The 25,517-nt window shown below is 42.6% G+C and overlaps 1 protein-coding gene across 1 annotated transcript in view; it reads right to left on the bottom strand.

The window, feature by feature from the left end:
• Positions 1 to 689: 689 nt before the first annotated feature.
• kcnh3 (potassium voltage-gated channel, subfamily H (eag-related), member 3) overlaps positions 690 to 25,517 on the bottom strand; it is a 192,494-nt gene continuing 167,666 nt past the window's right edge. The window contains exons 8-15 of the mRNA XM_005933361.3: positions 24,475 to 24,849; positions 21,601 to 21,800; positions 20,417 to 20,666; positions 12,315 to 12,529; positions 6,529 to 6,785; positions 6,012 to 6,112; positions 5,865 to 5,917; positions 690 to 4,355 (exon numbers count right to left, since the gene is read on the bottom strand). Coding sequence (XP_005933423.1) covers positions 3,378 to 4,355; positions 5,865 to 5,917; positions 6,012 to 6,112; positions 6,529 to 6,785; positions 12,315 to 12,529; positions 20,417 to 20,666; positions 21,601 to 21,800; positions 24,475 to 24,849 — 2,429 coding nt within the window. The 3' untranslated portion in view covers positions 690 to 3,377. The remainder of the gene's footprint in view (positions 4,356 to 5,864; positions 5,918 to 6,011; positions 6,113 to 6,528; positions 6,786 to 12,314; positions 12,530 to 20,416; positions 20,667 to 21,600; positions 21,801 to 24,474; positions 24,850 to 25,517) is intronic.

Below are 25,517 nucleotides of genomic sequence, written 5' to 3'. Positions count from 1 at the left end.
GAACTCGGGGAAGGTTTCGCTCACTCGCTCTGGAAAGGATCCAGTCAGACGTTTAGAAAGCAAACCTTCCTCCACAGTCTGTTTTTGTTACATTGTCCAGACATGCAGAATATTTCCTCGCCGCTTTTTCAGCAAAAATAAATACATACACAGCCGTATTAAATAAATAAATGCAATACATTTTAGATAAAGGTGCAAGTGTTCCCCATAGATGATGGCTTTCTGTGTAAATTTTGATCCAGATGTTTGCCTGTAATCGACAGGTGAAGAACTTTAGGGAAATCAATGTCTGTATGGAGAAGGCACGAATGGCTAATGGCTAAAGCTCAGGGGTGATGTGGGAGTTCGATATACAATCTGATAGGCTGGTTGTCAACAGTCATCATAATGATGAACAGTGATACAGGGGTAGTGTTTGATATTAGCTTTTCCCTACACTTTGTCCACAAATCTGTCTTCTCTCTTTGGCATACAATCCAAACACTCGCCTACACTTTTCCAAAGTGACCGATCGTAACTGTGCTCAAATTCTTTTGATCTGGAAAGAAAATGTGGATGCAAACTCATCGAGAGTGAAACAATGTGACAAGAATTCCCCAGAAAGACAGCCCCTTCCCCAAAAGATGAACATTATGACTGCTAACTTTAAGATTAGGTTGATTATAGTTGATGTAAGGATGTCCACACCCTAGAATGAAAGTAGCCTGCTTGAGATATGAGCTGATAGGCTGCTTGTCAACAGCATCATGATGCTGATGAGCAGTGACACGGGGAATGTTTGATGTTAGCTTTTCCCTACACCTTTGTCCACGAGTCTGTCTTTTCAAAGTTCTCAGAGTTCCTACACCGGCCTCAATCTGCTTAACCAGCAGTGCAAAGCTCTCCGCTTATTTTATTCTGAAATGCAACCAGATAGTATCTGTAATAAAGTTCTTGGATTCTCTTAGAGTAGCACAGGATGATTTATAATGTAGAATGAGACTGGTTTATCTTATACTGGTGGAGGTCAGTTGATAATTGTCTGACACAATCTGCTTTAGACCCCCTCCCTCCCTTAAACTAGCTATCTTTTGAATGGTTACCCCTCTTAAACCACATTATGTTTATCCAAACTAGTAGTCTATTTTTCCCGTGCATGCATTTCTTGTGTTGTGGGCGATTTTAATAGAACTGATTTTCATTTTGTCCATATAGAGGCAACTGTTAATGTTGCATTTAGCTACATCAGCAATATTGGCCCATTTCAGTTAAATAACTATACTTAAAGTGTTCTGGAAGACCTCTTCTCTTCAGCAGCCAACAGAAGAAACAAGTATTCAGCCATTGTCAAGTTTTACTGTTAGACAAGAGACCAGGCAACTTTTTTTAATCTTCTGCTATCCAATTTTGGTGAGCTTTTGGGAATTATAGAATCAGTTTCCTGTTCTTGGCTGACAGGAGTAATCTTCTGCACCTGCTTCACGGTTTCATGTATTGTGCAGATTGATTCTATCAGATTGAAGCAGTCTGGCCATTCTTCTGTGAACTCTTGCATCGAGAACAGTTTTTCACGCAGTCGTCTCTTTCTTGCCATTCTCTGTAAACGTGGGGAAGTCCCAGTGGATCAACAGTTTCTGAAATAGTCTGAAATTCAGCAGGTCTGCATGTCTAAATGCATCGAGTTGCTGCCATGTGATTGGTTGACTAGATATTTGCGTTAACAAGCAGTGGTTAGGTTGTTAATTTTAACACTTACATTCTGGTTTGTATTTAGTCTTTATGGACACAGTATACAGTAGTACTTTGACTACATAGTAATCTATTATTATTATAATATGAAAAAAAATGATCCTCTGGATCTTTCTATGAACGAAAAAGGATGTGACTTGCAGAATCCTTCTTTGATTCAGTTAGTTCCTGATCGAAGGGTTTGGAGTAAGGTACAATCTTTCTGGCAGAAAACCTTGAAGGCAAACACCAACCACCTTCTTTGGATCTACACGAATCACGCAATAGATCTATTCTGAATTCAGACGTGGACGGTATGAGAAATGACACTAACGCAGAAGAAAACCTAAACCTGCATTCTTTCTAATGGCCACCATGGGGCGATAGCTGTGGTTGCGCAGACTTTTGGTGCTAGTGTCAGAAAATGATAATCATGCTTGAACTCTGTGAACCTCAAGGCCCTCTGTATTGTAAGGTAAAGACTCTACATTAATACTTTTATATAAATTGTATAAAAGTAATAATTCTATAAAGAACTTTTTAGAAATTGTGGTCATTCTAAGAGTCAATAGGATTCCCTGGGCTAGCTTGACAAGTCAGTGAGCACGTGGTTTCACAGTCAGAACTGCCACTTGCTTGTTATGTTCAGTTCCCAAAAGCCGAGATGACGACTCATCTCAAGGCTTCAAAGCAGGACTTCACAAACCTGGGGATAAGGTCACAGTGGCTGCATCGATCTTTTATACTGTCTGTGGATTCAGAATGTCAGTTTTTTTGTTTTGTTTTTTTACAGGATGTGACAAGTTTGCATTCCTGAGTTAAAACCAAGCTCAACATCTTCTTTGTGAATGTGTGTAATGGGCATGTAATCGATTCTTGGCTCACCTGTGGCTTAGGTGATAAAGCAGGCTGCAAACAAATCACCAGGTTTTCTTGGTGAAGACACTGAATCCCCAAGTTGTTCCCAAATGCAGTGCGGGCGCCACACTAATTACAGTTCTGCTGTCATGTGTGTGTGTGTGTGTGTGTGTGTGAAAGGGGGCAATAAGAAACATTGTAAAAAACACTTTGTAGAACCATTTAGTCTGAGGTTATTTGATAAAAAGCTGTATTTTTTAACCAGTCCAGGGGCAGATAACTGCATTCCCCCAAAAAATAATCCCATTGATGAAGCAAAGGAACCTTCCAGGTGAGGTGACTGAGACCACTGAAGGGTTTACATTCTTAGTCCCAGTGCAGTTGGCTTGGATTATCTAGTTTGGGTAAAGACGCGTTTCCTGCCGAGATGCATGTGTTTGTGCCTGCCCTTTGAACAGGAGACCTACTAGGATTAAAAAGCGATAGAGCTTCATCAGGGTGGAGAGATAAATAGATGTGCTCTGGCTCTGCAGTGTTTGACTCATGCTACTGGATCATTGATGCTATAAGACTGTTTGTGCTATTGTAATTCTGTGGTTGATCTGTAGAGGAAAGCATTCCTTCACACTGTATTTTGTGTTTACCTGTCTGTCCGTCTGGCATCTCCTGCCTGACAAATGTCTTTCTGTGTGAAATGGACCAGCTTTCTGTTCCCTGTGTTTGTTGTCTTTACCTTGCACTTGCTCTGACCTCTTTAAACTCTTGTCCTACATCTTTCCTGCTACTTGAATGACATCTTTTGCACAGGCCGTTCATAATGCTGGCTCCTCTTCATCAATGAAACTGATGTGCTCTGAGGAGGACTTCTCCTCTTCCAGGTGTCGTCCCCGCTCCTGCATCTCCAGCTCCTGGGGGTGAGAAACGGGTCTTGCCCCTCGGTAGTGTCGCTGTGAGTTGCACCAAGATGGAGTCTGGTTATCTCTTCTCCTTGCGTTTGCAACTTCCAAAGACAAGGGCAGAGAAAGACTGGAGGGATGGACAGAGGTGTTAGGGGACACGACTGGCACGGAAGGGGAAGGCCTCAGCCGATGACTTCCAGGGGAGGATGTGAGTGATGGTGGAGCTGAAAAGTGAGAGGACAGGGGAGGGTGAGTGTCCTGAGAGGCAGGTGGGATGAGCGGGCCTCTGCTGGCACAACTGCCAGGTCGGGAGAGGTGAGGTCCTTGGCATGGGGAAAAAGATGATGAGGAAGAGAGAGACATGGAGAAGGAGAGTGAAGGTGAAGGGGTGTGAGAGGCCAGAGGAGGTTGGTCCTGCAGCGAGGGGAAAAATATCCCGTTACTGGAGGAGGCACGGAGTCTTCGGGAGTCCACGCGCCCCTCTGGAAATCCTTCCTCTGGCGACTGATGGTTGGAGTCAGCAGACCCTTGGCTATTGGCCCCTGGGGGCTTGGGCGGGGTCTCTGCTAATGCTGAAGGAGTTGAATTAGGCCTTTTTGGTGAGTGAGGAGTTGGGAGAAGGCATCCTGGCAAATCTGCACTCTCTGTGTCTCTGCTGTCTAACAGGGAATGAGTGTCAGGTCTCTGGTGGGAAAAAACTGTGGAAGGGGACGGCGCCCCGGGGCAAGGGCTTGATGACAGCCGGCTGGCACTACTGGGAGGTGATGTTAAATTTGGCATCATGGTCATCAGGACTGGCTGTGGTGCCATTTGGAGGAGGGGCTTGAGCAGGCGTGTCATTTCCTGCAGCTCCTGACTGAGCTTGGAAACTTGTTTAGACAGACCGTTCATCTGTGAGGTGAAGAGAGAGATCGTATTAACGCTGGAAAACCAGAAGAACAGTTCATGCAAATTCGGTATGACAATTCAGCACCATGGTTGAAAAATATCAAACAATCCTTTAATCCTTGTTTGCATAAAACATAATTAGGTACTACATAACATTCACCATGCAGGTTACATTTTAAAAGTCCCTTTATCATACATTTAGTTCAGTTTTAGAGTCTGTTCAGCCTCATGTTCACTTAAATATTCACATCAGCCCTGAGATCCAGCTGTGACTGACATTTTTCCATCAGGGACTGATTACAACACGCCTAATGATTCAGTGCAGGTGGACCACATGATCAGTGTGTTATGTGTGTGACGCTTGTTTGATTTAAATGGTGGCTGCTATAGTAACATACAGTAAACGTTCCAGAGAAGCTGGCTGACAGTCTGACAAATGCATTCCTGTCAACACAGTCAAAGAGTTACAAAGATGGAGATTTTATTCTGAGCTGATAATAAATCTGTGATGTAATCATGGTCTCTGTCTTGTCCTTATATTTAACAACTGGATAATAAAAATTGTGCATTTTAAGTACAAAACAAAGCAAACAAATGTCTAACTAACTTGATGAATGGTTCAGGTGGAGCAAGAGGGGAAACTTTAGAGAGAGACTCAGGGTTTGTTGATTAAAACCTGCCAGTGAGCGAGAGTTTGTTATCATAGTTGAAGTTATGAAACAAAAAACTCAGCATTGTAAGAGCCCAGAGAAGTATACTATGTATGAAGTTCAACACAGCCAGACCTTCTTTGTGTTAGCTGGTTCAACAAAACAAAGGTGGTTTCTCTCTTTACATGTGGGTGTTGCGAGCCACGCGACTCTTCTTTCACACAAAATGATCCCTATGAGTGCTGCCTCGTGCAGTCGGAGATCTTATTACATGATGATGATGCTGATGATAAATTAGTGTATAAAAATCTATAAAGAACATATTATAACTGCAAAATGCAACACTGTTACAAATAAGGTAAAAGATGAATTTTGCAGAAAATTGTTAATCTGGTGATTTATCACACAGAGCAGTGGTTCCCAAACTTTTTCTGCTGGGCCCCCCTTTGTTTTACAAGAAAAACGTTCACCCCCCCCCCTCCACGCGCGCACACGCACGCACAAACACATCCTCCAACCACACACACCCATATTTTGCTCCATTGAGGTTTATTTCACACCTCAAACATTTAGTAAACAATTAAACAAATACAAGTAATCTGCAACAAATTACAGGTAGTAATGAAATAAACTACTAACTCTTTTAAACATAATTTTTAAGATATCATTAGACACTTTGGGCCCACATTCGTAACGTCAGAATTTTATCTGTATGTTTTTCCAGCCATGACCTGCTCGTGTCGTTTGCGAAACATCCAGCTGACTAACAGAAAAATCAAACCTCTGCTGCTGAGGAAAACATTAGACCCCCGGGGCAGAAGTGAACACATGCAATTATCATCAGTGTCAAGTCAGCACTCACCTCCTCAGTCAGTTTAGACACACTCTGCTTGATCTCAGAGTGCTCACGGATCCCTACGGGCAACACACATGCAGAAGGATTAGGCCTCCGGATAAAATGTACTGTTCTGAAAAAGTACTCCAATGTGTGCGGCTGTAGGTGCGCTACCTGCGTACGGTGAGGGCGGAGGGGCAGGTGACAGGCTGGGGCTGAACTCAAACTTCTGTGTTGTGGTGGAATTGTTCTCCGTTTCAATGCCGTCCACAAATCTGTGCAGAGATTACACATGAGAGAGAGAGCATGTAAGAGGAATGTAATCAGATGAAGCTAAAAGGGCTGAAAGCTCCGTTAGTACTGTTTGGATCTTTTAACACAAACATGGAAAAAGTCCTTCATCAACAGCTTTGTATCACACAACACTGCACACAGTGAGGTCGTGAGACATCTCTGCACACACATAGGCATGTTTGCTCTGCACGCATGCACATTAGTGCATTGCAGTGTGTGAGAACCTACATGCCTTCCAACAGTAGCCGAGCCCCATGTGATTCACCAGCACTGTAATCTAGTGGTTGCCATGGCAGCCAGACACCTATACTGCGGCACTTTCCTCAATTGCTCTTCTCTGACTATGATGTTTTGAATCAATCTTCAGTTTCACACTATGTGTGTCTGTGTGTTTTACCTGGGGCTGAGTTCAGGTGGTGCACCACTCAAGCTCACAACTGGTATCTGCAGGGTGGAAGGGCGCGAGTGGTCGGAGGGAGCACGGAAAGGCCGAGGCGGCAGGAGAGGGGAGCGCAGGGGCGAGCTGAGGCCCCTGCTGAGATGCAGCGGGGAGCGAGGAGCTCGGGACACGGAGCTCTGCTCCTCATCACCCTCCTCATCCTCGCGGATGGACGGCAGCTTCTTCACCAAGCCACCGTTGCTCTCCCAATCCACCTGAAAGAAAGAGAGGAGGAGCTTGGATACCAAAAGGGATGAGCGGGATCAGCCCGCACACCTGCTGGATTTCTTTTATCACCATAGCATTAGTAACTGCCTTTACAATGATTGTAAAGGCAGTTACAAGCTTGAACCAGTGGATGGCAGGCAAACACAAGTTCTGTAAATCTGTAAATATGTTTTTAACATTCAGGGTATTGTTTGATTAGCAGCATATTCTTTCTTTTGAAGACTTTTGAGCTCCTTCTCTTCCAGAGGTAACTGAATTCAGGACGTGCTCTGCAGGTCTTATTAGATGCCTGCTATTTATTCCTCTAGTATACGTTGCGACCTGTACACACACTCTTAAACTTTAATCTGGAATAGCTTTGCATTCACAGTTCAAGCTAACCCTGATTTCTTATACATGGCCTCTTGTGCAGCCTCTCAGTTCCTCCTGTCTGCAACAAGCCTTTCCTCCATTTTTAAGCCACCTTCCTTTGATTTCTTCACAAAAAAGAAAGAAAATGTTTTTAAAAGAAGGTGGGTGGGGCTGTTGGGCTCACAGACAGGTCTATGTGTACCCAACATCAGGGATATCTGCGCTTATTACCATAATTCAGATCCAGAGTAGCCTGAAGCCCGAGCTTTATGCTCAGTGAGAAGATGTGTGCTTTTAAGAAGCGACTCTCGAAGCAAATCACCAACTTGACCAGCGTCTCTGATCAGATTCTGGTGGTTAGTTTGTTATTTTTATAGCTGTAAGTTTAAATTCAGTGGTCACTTTCTGGATCCTGGATACACAACGCTTCATAAGATTACAGTTTTCAAAAAACGGTTGGGAACCTCGGCTAATTTCCATTTTGACTGTTGATTGGCTGTTCTGAGCAGGATAACCTTCTCTTTTAATTCAAGATTCTTTGAGAGCCATGTCACCTCCTTACATCATGTTTACCTGTACACACACTGTACCCCAATATATATGAAACTTTGCACATGTTTAATGTGAACAACATTACATAAACGTTATTAACGGAGTTGTATTTGATGGCTGGCTCACACAGATTGGCTGTGTGCCTATTTGGCATACAAATTACACTCCATCAGTCAACTACAGATACTCACACCTGATCTCGACTCATTATGTGTATTAAGCACACCTGTTCAAACAATCTTTTTCTTCCATTCCAACTTCTAAACCACCATGGGCAAGACCAAAGAACCTTCAAAGAACTAAGGTGACACCTTTGGTATGATTATTCGGACATGGAAGAAATATAAAATGACCATCAATCGCCCTCAATCTGGAGATCTATGTAAGATCTTGCCTCATGATGATGAACACGAGGAAGGTGGTGGATCAGCCCAAAGCTACACAGGAGCAGCTTGTTAATGATGTAAAGGCAGTCAGGAACAGTCAGCAGCCAGGAGTTTCTGTAAAGCGTGCCAAAATCCCAACTACAAGAAACGTCTGACTGCTGTGCTTGCTAACAAAGGTTTCTCATCAAGTACTAAGTCATGTTTTGTTTGGGCATCATATATTTATTTCATTCAATGACATGCAAATCAATTGATTGTTTATAATGTATATAATGGTTATGTTTTTTTCTGGCTTTTTGCTTGATAGTCTGTCTCACTCAGAGGTGGCTGTAGCTCAGGAGGTCATTTACTTATTGGAAGGTGGTTGGTTTGATTCCTGGCTGGCCTAGTCTGCATGCCACAGTAACCTTGGTCAAGGTAGAGAACCTAGATTTGCACTCTAATGCATCCGTTGAAGTGTGAATGTTAAATAAAAAGAAAGCTCTTAAGTAGAAAAAGGGCTTGTGTGAATGACACATGTTATAGAACGGCACTATTATACAAACCAGGCCATTCACCATTTGATGTATGGGTGGCTTTCTTTTTATTCCAAATAAAGGTGCACAGAAGGCATATCTCAGATTTGCTTTTAAGGTTCTCGCTTTAGTAGTATTGAGATGGGTTTAAATTCTTGATTGCTGACATCACAAGCAGCTTTTAATGAGGACTTCACACTGTGTGCCACAGTCACCCATGAGTGATTGTGTCAGATGCAGACATGTGAGGGAACAATCTGAAAGAGATGTGCAGAGGCTTATGGTGAACGGCTGAATGCCAATTATTTCTCATTTTTGTTTTTGAGAATCTGTTTGTCTCTTTGTCTTTGCCAGACTCCAAAAAGGAGTCTGTCATGCTACATTTAATACAGATCGCTGCATCTCACTTTTCCCACCCCTCATCTCTCTCACACACACACACACACACACACACACACACACACACACACACACACACACACACACTCCTCTGACAGTTACAGTCCCAAGCCTCCCCAGTTTCCCATCAGCTTTGTCCCTGCTTATGAAGTGAACAATTTAGGCTCTGATCAGCGTTGGTGCAGGGCTGGAGAAATTCAAGGGAATGAAATTTAAGTGGAAAAAACACAAAGACAAGTTCAAAATGTATTGAATCACAGGCTACACAAACAACTGAGAGTGTGTTGTGGTAGTTTGTGAGATAAGTAGGACTGACTTGTAGGAGAGCTCTAGCTCCCAGAAGCATGTTTACTCTAGCCACCCCAAAAAATCAATAATTTTGTAAAAATATACAAATTTCAGTTACTTGTGTCAAACAGTGGCTCTTCACTCAAGGTCAGAATGAGCGTAGCAGCGCTGCTAGTTTATTAAACCAGCAGTTTCACCTGTACAGGCTTCAAAATAATGACATCACCCATGCTCTAGCACACAACGCCTGGTGCAGTGAGTTATGAATGTATTTGAGCCAACACCCCTGTGCTTTCCCTTTCCCCTCTGCACTCTCCCCTCCTCCCCTCCTTCCCTGCCTGCTCAGCATCCTCCCTTTTTTCCCTCCTCTGTCCCCAGTGCCCTTCACTCAGCCAGCTCCCCCCTTCCATACCCGTGCCACTGTAATTTATTTTTAGCTTTCCTGTTCTATTCTTAGCTCCCAGCTCCGGAGCACACCAAGGAGCTGCTCTGCGATGCGGGGGCGTGATAAGTGTGCGCTTGCCGCGTGCCGCCATCCTCTTGCTCAACTGTGTGCGAGAGTGTGGGGGAGTTTGCATCATGTGTGCGGCTGGTTCGGGGCTGGGGGCAGAGATTTGGAAGCATGGAAGTTGATGCATGTATAGTAACTCATATGTGCTCTCAAGGGCAAGGATAAGCAAGTTGGTCCCCTGTGAGAATGGCCATAGAGTTAAAAACTTGTTCCAATATGTCTTTTCAGCAGCACAGTTCTGTGCGTGCTGTGCTCTGGCTGGTCATGCACATCGCATTTTTTCGCCCAAGGCTCTGGGGGGTCATGACAGTTAGTCTGCAACCAGTGAATCAGCAGTAAACTATCATTTATGCAATGGAGACTCTTTCTCATCTTTCTTGCTTCATAAACCCTTTCTTCATCCCCCCAGCACGTCTTTGATTTTTGAACACCGTCATTCATCATATAAGTTTGTAGACTGAAATACTACTTAAGTGAGGAAGAGGCTGCTGAATGTCTGCAGGCTTTATCTTCCATTTTTCACCAGTCTTGTCTTGGATACCTATGCAAATTCCTCTCCTGGGCTGCACATACCAGAATGTTTTTTTTTTCACACTAATAACCAGGATGGACATCTGTAGCCCAGAACTAAGATATGCACAGCAGATTGTGCATCTAGAATAATACATCCTCTAGTCACACACCAACATGTTCACACTCTGCAGTAAGTGTGTTGATCCCTGGAGAAGCAAACTGCACTGCAGTAGAGTAGCAGAGAGTAAGAGCAGAAGAGAAAACAAGCTAACCAACACCCCCCCCCCCCTCATCTTTCTTTCTTCTCCTCCTCCTCCCTTTCTTTTACTCAGCTGGCAGAGCTATTTATATTAAGCAGGATCCAATCTTAGCAGCAGCTGTGGGGGGACAGCCAGTCAGGGAGAGCCCGTGCTCCCCTCCTGCTCTATTTTTAGTAACAGGACAACTTCAAACAGCAACACTAAGCTATTTTTGTCCCTACACTTTTTTCCCTCCATCCGCTGCTGCTGCAGCACCAGCCAAACGCAGTGTGTGTGTTGATGGAAGCAGGGAAAATGCCTTTCATGGCTGGGGTTGTCAGAGTGTGTGTACACACATCTGGGTATTTTAAAGTAGTGGTGGTAGAATGCTCATGTATACCTTATATGTACACCTGCTCACTTGGAATACGTGAATTTCCCCAATGAGGGACAATAAAGGATATTTCTGTTCTGTTCTAATCATTCATGTGACCCTGGTTAAGGTGATTATCTCCTCAGGTTACTCATAAATGTTCCTCATTGGACTGTCAGTCTGCACATTTAATGTTGTGACTAATCTGGTGGGCTTTTTAATTAAAACTGTTCCTATTTAAATCTATGAATGTGCACTATTCACAGACTAGCCTTATGCCATCTGCACGTGCATCTGCCTTTCTTACAGGAACATTTTGGTAAATGGTAACTAGATTGGTTGTATAGATATAGCACTACATAACCAGGTCACAGTACACACACACACAGACACTATTCTACTCTACCTGAGCACTTAAAGCACTTTCTACTGCATGTCTCATTCACACAAGCAAGTGCTTTCTACCTAATATTCACACACATTCATACTCTGATTAATTCAAATTTCATTAAATTTTTTTATACAGCACCAAGTCACAACAACAGTCACCTCAAGATGGGTTATGTTGTAAAGTAGAGACCCCACGATAATACAGAGAAATCTTTTGAGCAAGCACTTGGTGATAACGGGAAGGAAAAACTCCCTTTTAACAGGAATCCATCGAGCAGAACCAAGCCAAGGATGAGGCAGCCATCTGCCATGACCAGTTGGGGGTGAAGGGAAGGGGGATGGAACAAAAGGCACACTCTGGAAGAAGTTGTTTATGATGCGATAAACACGTCAGTATCTTGGCCTACTATGGCATGCAGACTAGAGGAGCCACGGATCAAACTACCAACCTTCCGATTAGTAGATGACCGGCTCGACCTCCTGAGCTACAGCCACCACTGATGGATGTAAACATTTATCTTATATACAGTCCATAATAAATCGGACTGAGAATGACTTGTAACAGCTTGTAGATTGAAAGGTCACAAGGTGTAAAGAATATCCTGTTTCATAATTTACTAAATGAACTATATGATGTATTGAACAAGACTTAAAACTAGTAAGTTACTAGTAAAACTATCAGTGAAGGTGTTACAAGGTCATAAATTAGGTCAAAAGTAGAATTATTTTAATTTTCATAGATATCCATATATAATCTTAGATCTTTACACAAATAAAGAAGTATGTGCTATTAGATTGTGGGTCTTTTATAGATCATTTCTGGTCAGTATTTGCAGCTGTTTAATGACCACAGAGGTGAACTCTACTCCATTTCAAATTCAAATTCAGCTCAAGTGTACTTATTTTTAAATGTGCAGTAGACTAACAAAAACATTCACAAGTTCACTGACAAACGCACATAAACAGTAAGTCCATCATGAATCTACTACAGGTACTCACGTCAGCCCCGTGGCCCTCTCGTAGATTGTAAGTCAGGTCATGTTGTATCTCGCTGATGAACTTCTGGGCATACTCAGGGTAAAGTCGGAGAACCTCTCGAAGACCCTTGAGGCTGATATACTGCAGGTCACAGTAAGTAAGGGCCTTGACATTAGCGTTGGTTTTGATCACTTGTTCCTTCGTCAGGGAGTCTGAGCCAATTAGATCTCCTTTACCTGGGGAGGGGGATGACAAAGTGAGTGATGCACAGATACCTGTCTTTGAAGCAGCTGTTTAGAGGGAGCCTATTCTCACTAGCTGTCAACACCTGAGAGAACATCATCAGCCATTAAGCTTCACACACTGACGTTCTGAGCAGCACATCATCAAAGACAGAAGATTAAAGATTTGGACCTGTGAAGTCATCTCAGCAGCAGCGTGGGCACATGTGTTTGTATATGTCTAATGTACCTGCAAACCCTGGTCCCTTCAATTTATATAAACCAACACCACCTGCATAAAGCAGCACAGTGTAACTTACTTTGGTAAGCTTTACCATATATTAGCACACTAGTAGCCTGTGCTGCCTTGACACAATTGGTTTCTTATGAAACATACTGTACAGCCTTAGCGGAGTAGAGCAGCCAAGGACCAAATTAGTAGATTCAAGCAATCTACTAATTGGAAGGTCTAGGCCTAGTCCAGGTTTGGCAGTTGCCAGGAGAACGGTACTTGTCTGACTGCATTGTGCCAAGTGTACAGTTTGATGGAGGGGGATTATATGGTGTGCTTGTTTTTCGATCCCCGGGCTCTCTGTCCTGGTCGTTGTGTCCTTGGGCAAGACACTTTACCCTACCGCCTACCAGTGTTGGTCAAGTTACTTGAAAAAAGTAATCAGTAACTAATTACTGATTACTCCCCCCAAAAAGTAATCCCGTTACTTTACTGATTACTTATTTTCAAAAGTAATTAATTACTTAGTTACTTAGTTACTTTTTAAAAACACGATTTACAACCTGAAGAGGTGATAAAGCGATAGATCTTTCAGCCCAATTCTACTTTTTCTGCATAATCCATCATACAAAATGTAATCAAATGGAAAAGTCCCATTTTTTTAACTTGTTTTATCAGTTTTAATCTTTTAACTTTATGCATCAAGCAAAAATGTAATTATATGCAACATTCTCTGACTTGAATAAATTAGTTTAACATTTAAACCTATTTTCTGCACATTCCAGCACATAAAATAAAATATTTTTTGTGTTTACACTCACTCTTTCAAATAGATGCAAGTAAAACACAGCAGAACATGAATAAAGTCAAAGACTCAGCGGTCCTGTTGCTCTATTTTCACCTGTAAAGCAGGACTGCGGTAGGCGGAGGTTTACCCTGGTGCAGGTGTGCCGCGGTCAGTTGAAGAATCCGCGAGTTTCTCTGTGAGTTTCCCATTACGTCGTAGGTACTCGGCGCTTGCTTGGAAGTTTAGGGGTTTTTTTCGCTGTAAAAAGAAGTTTTCTTCCCACGCACAACGGACGCTAATGTTTTTGTCACTTTTTATGGAATCAAACTCAAAGTAAGGTCAGTACTTCCACACTTTAAACGCTGCACGCTCATACTCTCTCCCACAATCGATATATGATCCATTGTTGATCTGCACACAGCTGTTGTCACTAACAGCGCACTCGCTTACGTCACTGTCGTGAGACATTCTCGCAAAAAATCACGGTTTTAGTAACGCAGTAACGCAGCGTTCCTACAGGAAAGTAACGGTAATCTAATTACCGATTTTGCAATAGTATCCCTTACTTTACTCGTTACTTGAAAAAAGTAATCAGATTACAGTAACGCGTTACTTGTAACTGTTGTAGCTGTTATAGCTGCAGCTATGGCAGTTATGGCAGTACAGTGTAACAAGAAGAACAAACTCATTGGCTGAGGTTGGCTTACTGACTTTCACTATGCTGCCTACAAACACTTGGCTTTGTGCTGTGCTGTGCTTCAGAACCATAATCATATATATCCAGTGTGCATATGTGTGTGAAAGCAGACTAGTGAACACGTGTGTATGACCACCTAAATTAAGCAAACATCCTCTAATTTATAAAAATATGCTTTTTAGCATGGGGCTAATTGGGACAGAATCTATTTGAGACCCTAGTGAGGAGGAGAGTTTTGACTTTAGACACAATGCAAAGATGTCACCTTTTTCTAAGCTGCTCTGTAAATAAATCACTAGAAGAAATTGTCAGAAATAACAATGCTGGTCACATTACCATGTCCTGTGTATAACTACACAATATACAGTTAGCATACAACCATACAATGTATATGAGCAGCATAGATTGCATCGATTACTAAGTGAAGGCATGGATTGGATGGTTGGATGTTAGAAAGAAAATGGAAATGTGTTTGTGAGGCATCAGACAGACAAAGACCCCCCACAGTATATGGGGGGGGGGGGGGGGGGGGGGGGGAGGAGAAAAAGTCAAACAAAGAAGGAACGAGACTGCACAGCCACAACGCAAAGAAAAGAAAGAGGGGGCTGAAGAGAAAAACAAGCAGAGAGAGAATAGAGGCAAAATAGAGGGAGGCGGGGCGGAGAAGGGCAGAGGCGAGCAGGGACCTAAAAAGGGTGATGGAGTGCGGAGGTGGACTAAGAAGAGGGAGGGTGGAAGACGAAAGAATCAAGAGAGCTGTGAGAGGAAGTGGAGAGGGACACAATGTGGGGGTGGCTGCAGACTGGCATGAGAAGAAATGGAGGGGCAGGGTGAGAAAGAGTGAGGGAAGGGGGAGAGGTAGGGCGAGCAAGAGCTCGACGCACGCCACGTGAGCGACAGCAGTTACTGGACTCGGCCTTCCAGCCCTCCTTTGAACTTTGAACCACCTCGCTGTCCTGCTGCCTCTGCACTCGGCACCATCCAACTGTCATCTGCAGCCCCCACCCCGAAATCTGTGCTGCTTCTTAATTTGGCACGATGGGCCCTTCTTATGCTCCGGCTGTCTTTTTTACGTCACTCACATCCCCCCCTGCAGTTCAGCACAAATGCGCTGTCACAAAGATGACGGGTGACCAAGAGTGACAGCAGCGACAAGGAGCGCTTTGGCTCATAATCGCAGCAAAATGTTAAACTGAGCAGGAGACAAACACTTGGAAGTGACATTTAAGTGCATGTATCTGTCTCGTCATAAAAGTGTAGGTGAAAGTGATGAGGGCAGGGAACAAAGGCTTATCGACGGAGCTCAATTCATCAACGTCGTTGATTTGATGCCTTGAGTAGGATTTTTCTTTTGCTCTTGATCTTTTTAAAGGCAAGTTTTCAATCAACATCTCATACTTCCCTCTTCTTATTTTACCCCTCGCTCACATCTAGCCATCTAATAAATTAGGCATCTTGGTCTAGCATGGGGGTGTGATGAAATAAAAGGTCAATGTTTTTACTGGTGTCACATACTGTTAATTCAGTTTTAAGTAATACATCGCTCCATAGTCGCTGTGATTCTGTGTGATGGTCAAAGTAAAGGTTAACTGAAGACCAAATTTACAGGCTAACGTAAGCAGTACGAGATGAAGAACATTAGCCTCGGTGATGACCAACAGACCAAAATGACCCACTAAGACTTCAGATGAAGTAAGTGGGTCAGTGCACTGTTCTAGACTAGCACAGTGTCTGTATATAATTCACAGGTGTCCTCTAAAAGCATTGCATGCATGCAATCATCAAGTTAACGTTTTGAAAACAGGAGGGTACAATAGGTACAATTTTTTTGCACAGTTTTCTGAATGTATTCTATAACCGGGGCAGACGAATAACAGTTCTGGGTCATTTTGACCCAGTATTTTGAGTTAGTTAGTTAGTCTTTAAGTCATGTTATTTCCCGGCAGCTTCCTGTTTAGGGATAAAATGTTTTTGCTCTGATAAAGTTGTATGGCACTGTCTTGAAACACTATTATTGGGTTTATGATTCAGGATTTTCAGCCTCATACTGCAGAACAAAATAAGACTGATAATTGTCTGTGGCTGTGACTCTAATTTATCGCGTGCAGTTGCACTTTCACACGTGATGATGTGAGACCGGCCATGGGTTTGAGATTAATCTGTTTTATTGTCCATCAGGGTCCAGAACAGTTCCTGGAAGAACACTGTACCACGATGGGCTCCACCAGTGCAAAGAGTTCTGTGAACTTTGCAGGACTCTGCTCTTTCCACACTTCAAAAGAGCAAATAAATGGATGAATGGCTGTCACTGCAAATGGCATTAAAGAAACTCATGCCCATACCTATCAGTCTGATCTTCCATCCTCACTGCACGTGTGCAAGCTGCTAAACTGACATGAACTAACAGTCCACCAGTGCAGCTTTCACGTCACACAGACCAGAAAAAATAAAAGATTAAAGTAAAAAAGAAAGAAAAAAGCAGTCTCAGTGCTTTCCTAATGAAGGAATATGAAAGAATAAATGAAGTGTGAATTGTATTAAGGTGGAAACATAGGATGTAATGGTACGCTGGTGGTTGTGATATTCATGTCTGTGGTAAAGGTGCAGAGCATGACTATTTGGGTTTCCACCCACACTGTGTCTGCAAATTCAGCCCTGTTTAATATTAGGCTTCTGCCTTCACATCCCCAGAGACTAACATGCACTCACACTGCATGTGCGCACACACACTGGTGCACAAACACAAACAGTATTAGAAAGGTTACATCTTTGTGTTTTCTTATGTGTGACTTTGTTTCTCAGCTCTTTTGTTTGCAGTTACATCCTTTACAATTACTTCGGGTGCTGGGCGCTACATTTAGACATGTGGAGAGTGAACTGACTAGTCACAATCTGAAATTCAACTGGAAAAATCATGGACGCTGGACTCTCCAACCTAAATCGTTTTTAGCATAAAAAGCCAGCACCTGTTATGGCTTCACTCTAACAGCATGCACATCTAGAGGCACCATTAATGTTAAAACTTATTATGATACTTACAGAATACCACAGTTTTTGTCTCGGCCGTATCATTTTATTTTGCTGTATTTATCTGCGACACCTCAAAGGCCGGTCCGTGAAAATATTGTCGGACATTAAACCGGTCCGTTCCGCAAAAAAGGTTGGGGACCGCTGCTGTACATCATTTCATAGAAACGGTATTCCCTGATGGCTGTGGCCACTTTCAGCAGGATAATGCACCCTGCCACAAAGTAGCAGACTGGTTCAGGAATGAGGAGGAGCATAACTATGAGTTTGAGGTGCTGACATGGCCTCCAAATTCCTCAGATCTCACTCCAATCAAGCATCTGTGGGATGTGTTGGACGAACGATCCATGAGGGCCCTCACAGCTTACAGGACTTACAGGACCTGTCGCTACCATCAGTCAGATAAAACAGCACACGTTCTGGTGGAGTCCATGTCTCAATAGGTCAGGACTGTTTTGGCAGCAAAAAAACATTTGTTGTGTTTTCTCTGCACTCTCTCAGTTACAAATAGGGTTTAAAACATTTGCCAATTGCTGCATTCTGTTTCACAATTTCCACAGAGTCACAACTTTGTTGGCAAAGAGTTTGTGCCTTCCTACACAGCACACCCAGAACCGGCCGCAACAACAAGGACTGAAGAACATTTCCGAACCACATTTCTCATTTGGAAGAGTCTGAGGTAATACTGTATACCAAGCTCATACTTATGTTTTCTTACTGGCATGTGGCTAGTAAGAAAAAATTCGCTCCAAGACACCCACAGTATTCACCCTGCACCACGCTCTAATTACAGCTTTTGGCTGTCAGTGAAGACATCTGACAAAAAATATTTTGAAAGCTACTAACACCCATGACAGCTCATACAGCAACATTAATCAACTTTGATGCACCTTCATACCTATTTCAAGATAGCCTATTACTTGCCATGCTTCTTCAAATCATTTTTTTAATCTTTCAAATGTTTATAAGATTTCTGTGATGTGTGAGAACCTTGATAGTTGCACTCTCGAACATAAATCGTGGAACCATAAACGAATCACGGTGAGATTCTGAAGGGTTTTTGCTTTTCAGGTGCCTGTGAGAAGTTAAACTCTGAGGTGGAGGTGTTACTGGCTTGCAAGGAAAATGTCACTGCTCCCCTGTTGTGGGAGGTTAATAACTCAAGTGTGTGAGTAGAAGCTCCAGTCACTCTCCTGAACACGCCAGCAGAGCTGAGCTACTGTCAGGATGTGTAATAGTTTCAAATTAAAAGGGACCTACTAATCGCTAATTCAATTTCTGAGCAGCTCCTCAGTTCATCCTCTTGTTCAAACAAGCTGTTTAAAGTTCAAGCTCTGCCAACGATTTAATCACCACTAAACATTTTGGAGTCTCATAAGTACTTATGTTGATCATGTAAACTGGCTGAAAGAAACATGTTTTCCAAAAGAGCTGTGTGTCTTGTGAAAACCCGCTTCTCTCAGACACCAACCTTCATGGCTAAAAAAAAATTGCGACAAAAACTGCAATCCCCACTCACTCAAGTAACACATTACTGTACTGAATTCAGTAACCAAAAGAGATTAAATCAGACACTTGTGTTCAAGTCATGTGCAGGTCTGCAAGTTCAGAAGAGGGTCGACACGATCATTCATTTTATTCTTATTGCACAAAGAGACACGGATGTGAAGCGGAAATCGGCACCCAAGCCGGGAACAGCTATCCACTGCTGACATCAGCAGTATGTGTAAGTATGTGCAAAGACAGATGCCAACTCAAGTCTAGTAGTGAGAAACCCCAGATCCATAGTGCATGCTGCCCATGGCCAAGGAGCCAAAAGCTTGATTTTCTGCAGGTAACCAAAGCATCTGATGAGCCGTGAGGCTTGTAGAACTGTAGCGTGCATTTGAGCCTGTGCTCTTTGGGCTGGTTTCCACCTTTGCTATTCATAGTAAACACTAAAACTGTCCCCATTGGTACAGTGATTTGTGTCAGCGTGTGGGATTCTAGCCAGAAAATTCATCTTACGCTCTGTTACCCAGTAACTGAACTATTTTCTTTTTGACTAATGACCCCAACAATGTTCACTATCATAGGCCACAGACTATACCTGTTATAGACATCAGCCAACATTATTATGCATACCGTATGTGTGCCTCTCTGTTTATGCCTGTAGCTTCTCTTCCTTGCCAGCAAAATTCCCTCCGTTGCATTACAGAGCCTCAAGATTCCTTCACTGCAGAGGTTTTTCCTACATTTTGCCATGTAAGGAATAAAGTTCTCCAGCCTCATCTGATTCTTAGATTCATTACATTAACTGACAGCACAAAGATTAAAACAGAAGTGCCAAACTGCCAACAAAAACCCTCATTCATCCATCCATCCATTCATTCATTAGTTTGGTTATAGGTGCATACAGTGTAAGACCTGTTTCATCTCTGCTCACAGTAAATAGAAGATTATTCTGTCGAGCTCACAGGATCAACACTGTGGGAAATCATTACTCTCTCGGCTTGTATCAAGCTTGGAAACGTCTCTTTAAAGCAGCAGAGCATAAACAGCTGCTCTTTATCAGCTCGCCTTCAGCCTCGTCTTCCCCTTTGTTTGAATATTACACACACACGCACACACAAACACACACCCGTTTTATGTCCTGCCTTCCTTCTCCTTTTTCGCCATCATCAATTTTACTTTCCATTAGACACTCCAGACCAGGTTGCTCTGCAGGTCTGAGCCAGCACTGTGAAATTATTTTAACTGTAATCACTGAACTGAGAGATGATCTCTCTTTCCCCCTCTGAAGTCCATACTTCGTTAGCAGCACTTAATATTAACACAGGCACACATTCAGCCAGCACATTCTCAAATGAACCATTCTCCCCCTTCGTTTAATATTCAGCACGATGTCCCGCAGATCATCTCACATCCTCCAAATCTCAGTTTCAAAGATAATTGTCTGTCAGAGCCGAGGGTGTCCAGTGTAGTTCTCACTCAGTTCTGTGTCCTTCCTTCAAACAACAAAGATCCTAATTGCATTTTAGTTTAATTAAGTAACCGTGTGATCTTTTTTTTTTTTTTTTGCAGTTTGGCAACTTGACTGAGAAATGTTGTTATCCTGGAACACACTGACAGGACATCGTGTTCTCTGCTTAAGAGAACTTTACTGTTTCTCTGACTTACCTAGGATAGCCAGCACAGTGTTGTCTTTCAGGACCTCCATGGAACCTGAGCAGACGAAATAGATAGCCTGCAAGGCGTCTCCCTGCCGGATGAGGAACTCCCCTGGAGCGCAGAAGGAGGTCTTGATGATGAGGGAGAGGGAACGCAGGCAGCCCCTGCTGGCTGACTCAAACAGAGGCAGCTGGAGCAGCTCCTTGTTCAGGTGCATGGCGATATCAGCCCTCAGCTCATCTGGGAAGTCTTTCAGAAGCTGTGAAGTGAAAGTTCACACTGAACAGCTGGTCTTTACTTTAAAACAGACTTCCATATAGTTTTATACAAAAAATAACCCTTTGCCGCATGCTTGAAGAGCCTCTCCAAATGTAAAAATGTGATAACCTCACAGAGAGTTTAAAGTACTCAGTGGGCATTTCAAACCACATGCAAGATCAGAGAAGCTTGTAAGACATGATGAAATAATCTAGGACTACTCTTTTTTTTTTTTTTTTACATTACTGAGGGTTGCTCGTGGTATATCAGGCACTTAATTTTAGCATATTTACTTGCCTTGGGCAAATCTTTTCAAGCTGCAACATATAAATAGATCATTCCAATAATCCTGATTTATTTATAATTGAGAAAATCTTAAAATTAAAGTCAGAGAAAAGTTCCAGATTTGACACCTAAAAGCACTGGTGACCTCTATGCTATTCTGTTTCTGTAGCTCACAGCTTTACCACCGACGTGTTAAAGTGTCGCTTAGGTGTAAGAACTGGGAGCTGAGCTGGCAAACTTCTCAGTGACAATGCGTAAAAATGGTTGTAATTCTTAAACAATTCTCACTAAAGTTTATGTAAAACGTGTTGTGTTCATTTCAAGCTGAAAGTCTGCACCTCAGTCAGTTTGATTTAAAATCCACTCTTGTGGAGTATAAGAGGCTAAACCACAAAGAAATGTTTTTGTGCAAGAAATGATTTGACCTAATTGTATTCTCAGAGCAGGCTTTCATCTCAAGCTGTACACTGGACCCTGTTCTCAACTCAAGGTGTAGATAAAACTTCCAGCAGACAACAAGACGTCCAGTGCTGAACTCTGGTTCCTCTGAACAGTGAAGCTGTTTAGTGGAGAGCATCTTTGAGCTTTTACTCTGGAGAACAGGCTATAAACTCTGTGTAAGCAGTGCAACATAAACAGCAGCTTCTCACCTCACTAACGTCGATCCCGTTGTTGACTGACCACATAGTTTGGAAACACTCCAGCATGCGCTGCTCCAAAGCTTTGGGCAACCGATGGACTCTGATGAAGTCCTTCAGGTCCTTGGTGCGGGTGTGGTAAAGCGAGCGGCGCGAGTACATTCTCTGGATGATGGCCGTCACGTTGCCAAACACAACTGCATGCATCAGTGCTGGACACAGAGGAAAGGTTTCTTTATTGTTCTCGGTGCGCTTCTAGTTTGATACAGAATTAATTACTGCGGCTCGATTGGCTTCTTTCTAGAAAAGACCTCATTAAAGTCCCATAATACTTCTGCGCAGCAGGAAGCTTCATGGGATGCCTTTATAAGCCCTGAGAAGTTAAAAAGCACAGGGCTTAGAAGGACTTAGCTGCTCTAAAACCACTGTGAAGCACTGCTGAGAGTAGATTACGGTTTTCACAGAATGTCAGTAACACACTGCTGAAAAATAATCCCACTGTTCAGAAAACCTTTTATTTCTAATCAATGACAACTAAATTATTATTCCAAACAAACCCCAAAACAGCTCCAACCCCAGTGTGAGCATATTTGTTTAACAGTGCCACACACACAGGTTTGGTCTTAATGTGAGCACAGCTAACCAGCAGCTATCCCCAAAGACTGGAATCGTTTCATAATGCACTTTTCCTGAGGGAGCCACACAGCAGTATCTCTTCCTAAAAGCAGTTTGAAAAGCTGCTGAAACAGCAGTCAGACCACGGGGACACTTACACGGTCCACTGACAGCCAGACTAATGGCTTCATTTTATAAAGAAACTGGGTTTTTAAAAGGCTGAATTATCTCTAAGTTATAGCTCATAGTATCTGTGTGCAGCAGCTTACCACGAGAGAACATTAAACTATGTTTAAGGAAAACATTATAGAGATTAATGAAGCTGTGGTCTACTCTCACTGCTGTTACATTCAATCTAACAGCAATCTCCTTTAACAAAGGAGCTAGGATGCTAGCAATCAAAGCAAGGTCAAAATGGAATATGATCTCTAGGGTGGTTGAGAATAACCAATGCTGTGGGACTTCCAGATACCAACAGGACAATTATAATGGTGGACGACAGCTGTAGTGATAGATGAGTGGGTATAACAAGTGATAACAACATCAGGAACTAGGAACACAGGAATCTTGAGAAATACCAAGGGCTGAGAGGAACTAGAGAATATGAAGGTGAAGGCAACAGTGATCTCCGAGTTACTCAGGGCAGTGACCCCAAACTGAGCAAGTGGTTCATCTGGACACAGATCTCAGGAACGATATCAGAGATCTGTGTCCAGAAGAGCACAGTCCTAGGAGCAGTAACAATACGGTATAGGACTCCTAGGTAGAGGACCCAAGTTTGAAGGATAAAGACCGCATCCAGAGCAAAAGGGTAATTTTAAAGTAAGTTGTTCCTGATTGTGTATAGACATGTCCTCCTTTAGGATGGCATAGGTAAAGTAAAGCAGTAAATAGCAAGGCAGATTCATGCTACTGTAGGCAGATTGAGAAGTTATGACATTTCCATAATTAGCAAAATGCACATATTAACCTCCATCACACAGTCAAAGTGTGCTGTCTAAGGTGCTGCTGTGGCAGAACTCTTTGAAAATAAGAATGAACAAATGCCTACTTGCTGTTGCAACAAACGGGCCACACGGTGGTGGAAAAAGTACTTTGATGATCTGATTGCATGTTGTATAGAGCGCTTTGAGTACTCCGGGAGAGTAGAAAAGCGCTATATAAGAATCAGTCCATTTACCATGACAGTAGCTAAAACTCCCTGTAACTCTTACATTAAGCGTTCTCCTGCCATCTACGAGATACATGCAGACATCATTGGTTCAGAGTACATATGCACACTTAAATCAGCCTTTGTTAAAGTTACAGTGTTGCTTTGACTCGACTGGGAAATATAGATTTCATTTTTCTTTCTTGGACGACTGTTGGACACAGATTCTATCAGCTGTCTGCAGAATGTGTTTTCCCACCTATTAGCTGAGTGTGTGTGTCTGTATGTGTCTTTCAGTATTTACTTGCACAACTGCATGTGAGTAGTTATGGTTAATGTCAAGGTTTAACCCACTAAAAAGAAATGTGTGTGTTTGTGTGTGTGTGTCTGAGACATCTGCACACATTATTGTGTCCTCTGCCCATAAATTGCTGCATTTCTCTCGTGATAACCTTTCCAGTGACTCCATTTCTTTCCCGATTCTTCATTTATTGCTCTCTTCGTGAACATTCAGTTCTCTTCATTGCGGCCCAAGAGGACACGCATAAGAACACAGAGTTCAAACAAGTAGCACACTGTAAGTCGAACACATCTTTCATCTGTGATTAAGCTAGAGTAGATCCACTATTGAGCCCATGTACAACTGTTCAACAGGCTCAATCAAAAATGGAATCAACAATAAGAAAGAGACAGTCATTGTAATAGTTTATGACAAAAAGGCAAAAAATCCTCATAAATCATAAATTTAGCAAGTGTTTTTATGCACCATCACTTGCTTCTTTGAATCAAAATTTTCATTTAAATCTGCTCAGTACTTGTGATGCATCTTGAGAACAACAAAAGAATTTCATGGCCAAGCAAGTAATGAAACCTTTCAATCTGGAAAATGAGAGTAATGAGACAGTGAGTGAGAGGATTTGCATACAAGTTTGATAATCTATTATGTTTTACTGAAAAAAAGAAACACTTTTGAAACCAGGGATGGAACAAAATGTGTGCAGCTGTTTGTTTATGACTCACCCACACCTGAAAAAGAGCTGAACGAGTACTTCAGGCCGAGAGGAGAATAAGAGCTTCAAACTCTGAGAGGAAGCATTAAGACGTGTGCACACATTCCTTACCTCCTATGAGCATGGTGCAGATGGAGAAGATCTTCTCTGAGTCTGTGTTGGCTGACACATTTCCAAACCCTACACTGGTCAGACTGCTCAGAGCAAAGTAGAGGGAGGTCACATAGCTGCTGCGCATTGATGGCCCGCCGTCCAGCACACTGAAACTCCCACTCCCACCAGCTGACCCAGATGCAGTCTCGCTTCCTGAAACATTCCCGTAATACTGGCTAGAATTCCAGGTTCCTCGCCCTGCGACCTCTGACCCAGACACGTTCCACTGACTGCTGTCGGCTGGAATGCTGCTGACCGTGGAGGGGAACAGCGTTGTCAGGGCAGCGGGGAAATACGGGGTACCCAGACGTTTGGCCAGCTCATGGAGCCAACCTGAGACAAAGAGTGAGAGAATACAATGAATTATAAAAGTCTTTTTATTCAGCTCAACTGCACTCAGCTGATATCTTTATCACCTTCATTCTGTTACACTTTAAAAGTACAAAACTAGACGTTGTTCTAGGGATGTACTGCACCACTGTACTGTACATCCCATACGTTCCACCTCCTAAGTTTCCTGAGCAAACATCAACTAGAATGAAACTGACTTTTTATGTAGAGAAAAAATATTCTAAAGTTGTTCTACAATTTGTAAATGCATTTTGTTGCAAATTGCTGAAATTCTGCCCATTTTTAATTCATAGAAGCTCTGCTTTTCTAACTTTTTTATACCCATATTACAGACATGTTGCCAGTTAATCTATTTAATTGCAAAATGGTCCTTCAGATGTTGTTGGGTTAAAAAAAACAAAAACTTTTCCAGTCATTTGTTGTCCCTGTCCCAACTTTTTTGAGAAGTGTAAATGTCGTCAAAAGAGATATTTTTTAACGACATAGTAAAATGTCTGGTTTGGACACAGACATAGTTCACACAGCATTGATATATATACATATTCCCTATTAGACTCATCAGTGTATAAGAAAATGAGCAGACTTACACAAGCCTAGACAGATGACAACTTATTTATTGTGTGAGAAATATGAGTGGAGCCTTTCTGGTG

This window comes from Haplochromis burtoni, unplaced genomic scaffold, assembly GCF_018398535.1.
Source record: "Haplochromis burtoni strain Fernald_Lab_line unplaced genomic scaffold, NCSU_Asbu1 Contig_165, whole genome shotgun sequence".
In the NCBI taxonomy this organism is placed as follows: domain Eukaryota; kingdom Metazoa; phylum Chordata; class Actinopteri; order Cichliformes; family Cichlidae; genus Haplochromis; species Haplochromis burtoni.
This window is presented reverse-complemented; position numbering and strand designations above follow the sequence as displayed.